Raw genomic sequence first — 6,260 nt, forward strand, 5'->3', positions numbered from 1 at the left:
TCGGTTTTCATTTTGCCCCTCAATAGCTTAATGCGAGTTTTAAAATTCATATATTAATCCACATATAATCAATTCTGACAACGTGTAAACTACGTGTAAATGATTCCTTTTTCATATCTCAGACATCGCCAGGCTAAATGTTCCATAGAATCCATAATATTTATGAAATTATGCCGCTATTTATAGAGATTGAGTCAGAATAGAATTTTTTTTTCAAACCCTTCACAATTTTATCAACAGACAACAGCGTGTATTTATCTAAAACTTCAAGCTCCAGTAAACTTGAATTAAAGTGTGATGTTTTTGTTCTAAAAAAAATCACGAGCGTCAAGGACACAATGATATGAACCTACGCTAACTGCATTACGAAGATCGTGAATAATTCCAACGATACGAGATTCCTAACGGCATAAAATCATAGCATTCGAAGGAGGATTAAACAAACCATATAGTAAAAATATTTTTCTCTTAATTTTGATTAAGCAGAAACTAGTATCTCGGAAACTGAGAGATGAATTCCAGAGTTGGACCAGCATGTTTGATCATCATTCAATGTATTCTTTCGATAATGGCATCTGGACAGTTACAGCTGACGACAGAATTGGGGAAGAATGTGTCAGAAACTACTTCCTCAAAAGAAATATTATTAAAGGAAGCCATCGACCAACTTTATAAAGAAACTATGATAAGGCTTGAAATTGAGAAAAAGTTACGGACTTTGACGGAAGAAGTTTCAAATCTTAAAGCAGGATATGAGAAAGTATGTGCAGCAATACAAACAGATAAAGAAAATGGATCGCAAGGTAAGAAAATTATTATTATAAAAAATTGGGGGTTTTTTGAAGGAGCATAAAAAATTTTTATTATTGAGAGCTATCACTGGCGGATTTAAGCGGGGGGGGGGGGGGGGGGCGTGGGGGACGCACGCCCCCCCCCAAAAATTTTCAAAGTATGATGTGACTAATATTTATAATGCCACATTTTGGTACAAAACTAACCAAACCACTGTTATTCTGCCTGGTTTTACTCTTATAATACACAAAAATCCATGAGCTTCCGGGGGCTGCGCCTCCTGGGCCCCCAACATTCAAAGTATGATATGACTAGTATGAAACACGTCGTACTTTGGTAATCACTAACCAATACCACTATCAGTAAGTAATTAAATCGTTTATTGTAGTGGCATCTGTTTTATACAATGAGAATTGAGAAATATTCTATACAATCATTATTCAAACATCCGGACCTACAGTGTATATGCCACTTTAAACAAAAATAATTGAAAAATATGCACTATTATTGTGCCTGGTTTTACTCTAAAATACACAAAAACCCAGGAGTTTCCGGGGGCTTCTCCCCCTGGGCCCCCACCAGGGCTTCGCCCTGCCAGACCCCTTGCCTCAACAAAGTTATCCACGCCCCCCCCCCCCTCCCTGACCGACCACAAATCCTGTATCCGCCCCTGGCTATTTACTTTCATTTTTATGGTTTTAATAAGAAAATCTGGAGATACTTTCTAGGTTCCGAATATGCCAATATTCTGGAAATTTATTCATTATGAAATACGTATGTAATGTGTTTTGTGGGTTCGACCACGGATGATGTATAGATAAAGAATTTTCCTTTACGTTACTTGACGTATTTAGCTGATTGGATTAAATATAAGAACAAACACAATCAATAATAATCAACAACACAATGATTTAAACTTATCGTCTGTATAATTATAATTTTCCTTAGTTTGTTATCTCTAAGCCCCTGGTCTGACACTTCTGTTTGAGCACTATAGCTCCCAGACCCTGCAGTTTTAACCACCGGGTTTCCAACACCCGTTTATAATATTTATTTACTCTTTATTAACCCGTAAGGATCTATGTTCCTCAAATGGTCCGTCTGCAGTACTTTGAGACACCGCAAATGAGAAAAAACACAAACACCTTACCAATGAGACGTCCTCTTCTCCTGACGGCTTCTCCACAACTGAACACCGGGACTTGAATGAGCCCGCTTATATACTTCCCCAAGATCTGCTGAGTCAGATCTTGATCTTCTGAATGTATGAAACATTGACTGGACATAGGAGATAACTTTTAAACCCTGATTATATAATTATTAACTTGATCAAAGGAATTTCACTACACGTATAATTCTAATATTGGCAATTTAAAATACTGCGGTTTTTGTTGTATTTTTTAAAAATATTTTAAAGCAAAATTATAAATCATTTTTAATTTGTTTAGGAATGACAATCTCTGCCGTTGGATTTAGTGCACTTCTTTCAAAAGATGCCACACTAGGAGTCAAGCAAATTGTCAAATATGACAATGTAATCACGAATCAAGGAAACGGGTATGACAAGTGGACCGGGATCTTCACAGCGCCTACAGCAGGGCTTTATGTATTTTCATGTACAATAATGGCTTTTGATAGAAGTGCAATACATATAGAAATAGTACAAGATGGACGACTCATATCTACTGTAAACTCCGATATTTCACCTTGGAACCAAGGCTCTGAAACTGTCGTGCTAACTTTAAAAAAAGGAGGTAAAGTTTGGACAAGAGCACAGCATGTGGGAAAAATTCATGGACTTTATAACATATTTTCAGGTTTTCTTACTTCCACTGAAATTTAAAAGGTCTGTATGAATAGTTATTTGTTAATGAAAAAACTGCCTGATTAGCTCGTTTTTTTTTTTACATTGTAGCCTTTCATTACTAGAATACTATTTATACTGTATAAATATATAATTATGTATCGTAATAAAGCATACAAAATTTCCATGATCCTCGTTTCTAGTTATGCAACAGGATATCATATTGTAAATGAGCAAATGAAATTTACCTAAAATAAATAGTAGTATCATTGCTTTATATAGATGTTGAAATAGACGATAAGAGAAAACTAAAACAACTCATCTGTATGACAAACAAGATGGCTTCAAATTTCCATTGTTAACTTTCTTCATTTATGTAATAATATCCCGCTCTTTTGGCTTCACATCTACTTATTCGATTCGATTTTCATACAGAACCTGCATTTTACTGATGATCTATGAATTTTAAACCGAGCCAGATTAGTGACCGATAACATAATATGCATCTTACAGGGATTTAAACAAGCTAATTTAATGTCAACTTTTCTTGAATTCTACGGTTGTTTTACAATAGCCTTATTTGCAAACATAGCATACATGTCATCTGGCGTAATTTGTTTCATACCAATTAATAGACATTTGTTTGTTATTATATATATTGAATTTGACAACGTCATCAATGAATACAAATATACGAACAGTGCAAAAACACAGATTCCCTTTCATTTAAAATATGAGACGCCTAGAATAAATAGGCTCCCCCTGTTGTTTGGTCACATTTGTTCTGATTTTGTGTATTCATCATGTTGTCCTATGATTTTATAGTAAAATTTTTAAAGAAAAAAACGAAGACCATACAATTGAGATGAAACGCAAAAGCCCATATACGAGTCAATGACAAGTTACAATACTAACAAGGTGATATATCGACCATACAAGTTACAAAATGGTGACTTTAAACGGGGTTGTATGAATTTCTGTAACATCATTTTGTCTATCTGTACTCTATATTAACATCAAAAAAGCTTGCTCTTGGGTATCGGATGAGTTTTAAGACATGGATACCATACAGGTGATTTATTACTAGATGATAAAAGAAAGATGACAATGGTAAAGCTGGCGTAATATTGTTTGTCAATCAAGTTGTCGCCCGCATGTCGCAGGTGTTAGAGCGTTTGCTTTATAGAGTCGCAAAGTAAGAAGTAGAGCCTTACGTCGCTGGTTCTAATCCCACTGTGGGACGTGAGATCGTATAAACCGAGGTCACGTGTCGCAGTAGGTCCCACGAATAAGATCCCTCCCTGCTCAATGGCCCTTCATACAGAACATAGGATAAAGTTTGCAGCTCTCCACCGGCAAGTGCGGCGTCTCGATATGGGTGAAAAGATCTCGAGAGGAGCATTAAACAACATACATTTAATCGATTAAGTTTGTCGTTAGTTGACCACATATAATTGGTAGTTGGTTGTACATTAAGGATCTCAATATAGAGTGAAATTGTCAAACTTCGTGAGGTCTTTTATTTCAGGATATATTTTATCTGATTTAAAGTGATTTTATTTATTGATAAAACGTCGTTGATTTATCCGAATGTGGATTTGAAGGTCATAGCAAGACTTTTCATCTTCTCTCTTCGACGATGATTCAATTTATATAATGATTTTCTTTAACAAAGTGTTAAAACACTCTCTTTAAAACTAACTTAAATTTATAAAAAAAAAACGTCATTTGGTAATTTCTATCGTCGATACAATTAGCACAAGAAAACATTGATGTAACCATCAATTGTCGCCCGGGAAGTAAATAAAGTAAACAATGGAAATGAGTCTTAATCATCAAACCGCATCGATATATATGTGAAAAAGGCATGCGTCTAAATGATGGAGACGATAGTCAAGAATATTTTGAAAACTTTTAGTCGGATGAAAATCGAACAAAAACGATACCCTTTTAAACTTTATCAATTCCTCAAGTGAATGTTAACTGTTTAAAATATAAACTTAAACCAGAAAATACATCACCTATTTTCAGAAATGTATTTCACTTTAAGAATATAAAACATGAACTGTGTCAAGTACGTTTTTATGCGATAAGTAAAATTCGATGTTCTAAAAAAAGGGACGTGTCGTTTTTTCGATAGTAATTGATAAGCAACTTTATATATCAAATATGAAAAACATATATATTTTTACAGATTCACTTTATGGAAGCAAATATATTATGTATTTCGTAATTTATAAAGGGAAAGAACATTCTGATTGACAATCTTTTAATGTTCAGAAAACCTCTCGTTCTCAATAACTTCTCCCACCTCAATCCCCATACACCAACACTTAAACTTATATGTATAGAGCAGTCCGGTCCTCCGGGCTGCAATAACGTTGACACATTAATGGTCGACACGACTTGGTGCATAACGAGTTTTATACCCCCCCCCCGCTTGAAAAGCGGGAGGGTATAAGGTAATCGGTATGTCCGTCCGTCTGCACGTCCGTCCGTCTATTACGCTTCGGGGTACCCATTTCTAATCCATAACTCCTCTCATACCACTGATTGAAATTTGATGAAACTTTCAGAGAATCTTTATTACGTATTGCCGTTGTGCACCTCTTATTTCATTTTTTGTTCCGACACATATTTTGGGTTTCCCATAGCAAAACATGGACACTGCCATTATATTCATATGAAAGGCGAGGGTATCATTTAGTGAGCTCATTGCTCACAGTACCTCTAGTTTTTGTTTAAAGCGTCTAATTAATGGATTTGTTTTGCCAAGATTTGAGTCAGAAGAACGTATTTCACGTGGTTGTGTTGTTAGAAGTGCAAATGCTTGACGTCCTATCACGAAATCTGCCAGACCGAATTTCATTGATTAAAAAGTAGGATAGATATGTGTGATTATCGATACATACAGATACAGTTATGCAATGCCTCAGATGTCGAAAGCATATGTAAATACAGCATTATTATGTGAAAAATTAATGAAGACAATGGACAGTAATCAAGATTAATTTCCACTCAAACAATACAAATTAATAGGTGCAGAGTAAACACGGACCTTTAAATTATCAGGGTGGGATCAGATGTCATGGAAGACTGAGTATCACTTGCCCACCGGTAAAAATAATGCCACGAGAAATAAACCCTGCATACATAGTATGAAGTACGTCGACATAAGAAATAAAACTCTTCCTTCTTTATCACGCCTGATCCTAATTCTGATTGCTTGGAAGTACGTGTTTGCCCTCTTTCGAACTGTCTCTTCCAATGAACTTTGCGCTGATTGAGTCTAATTCTAAAGTCTAGATAAAAGGTTAAATAAATTTGTATCCAACAATAGGTCCTTTTTTCAAGGATTAAACTTTCGGAATATATGATTGTCATAACACCAATCATCTAAAAGATATCTCATAATCGATTTTTTTTCGGACAGCAAATAGATTGAAAGACTAGAAACGATCTCGTTGCTCGCAACGAGAGGTCTTCCGTCTGATTCTGAAATAAAAAACGAAAAATCCAGCCAAAAAGTAATAAAAAAAATACGGACACACGGGGGATCGAACCAGGGTCGACCGCGTGAAAATCGAACGCGCTTTTCGTTATTCCGAACGCGCTATCCATTACGCTAGTGAGGCCACTGCTCTAAATGTACTTGTATACATGT

The 6,260-nt window shown here is 35.5% G+C and overlaps 1 protein-coding gene across 1 annotated transcript; it reads left to right on the top strand.

The window, feature by feature from the left end:
• The first annotated feature begins 314 nt into the window (after nucleotides 1-314).
• LOC134252635 (complement C1q subcomponent subunit B-like) lies at nucleotides 315-2,764 on the top strand. The gene is made up of 2 exons (XM_062735122.1): nucleotides 315-803; nucleotides 2,241-2,764. Exons 1-2 carry the CDS (start codon nucleotides 512-514, stop codon nucleotides 2,633-2,635), a joined length of 687 nt encoding a protein of 228 aa, XP_062591106.1. The 5' UTR covers nucleotides 315-511; the 3' UTR covers nucleotides 2,636-2,764.
• Nucleotides 2,765-6,260: the final 3,496 nt, after the last annotated feature.

Source organism: Saccostrea cucullata, unplaced genomic scaffold (assembly GCF_032062105.1).
Source record: "Saccostrea cucullata isolate Sc308-1 unplaced genomic scaffold, CSIRO_AGI_Scuc_v1 ctg23705, whole genome shotgun sequence".
Classification (NCBI taxonomy): domain Eukaryota; kingdom Metazoa; phylum Mollusca; class Bivalvia; order Ostreida; family Ostreidae; genus Saccostrea; species Saccostrea cuccullata.

Coding starts and splice junctions, on each gene's coding strand:
- LOC134252635 (XM_062735122.1), top strand. CDS start 512: ATGAATTCCAGAGTTGGACCAGCATGTTTGATCATCATTCAATGTATT. Junction 804..2,240: donor TAAAGAAAATGGATCGCAAG/GTAAGAAAATTA, acceptor TAATTTGTTTAG/GAATGACAATCTCTGCCGTT.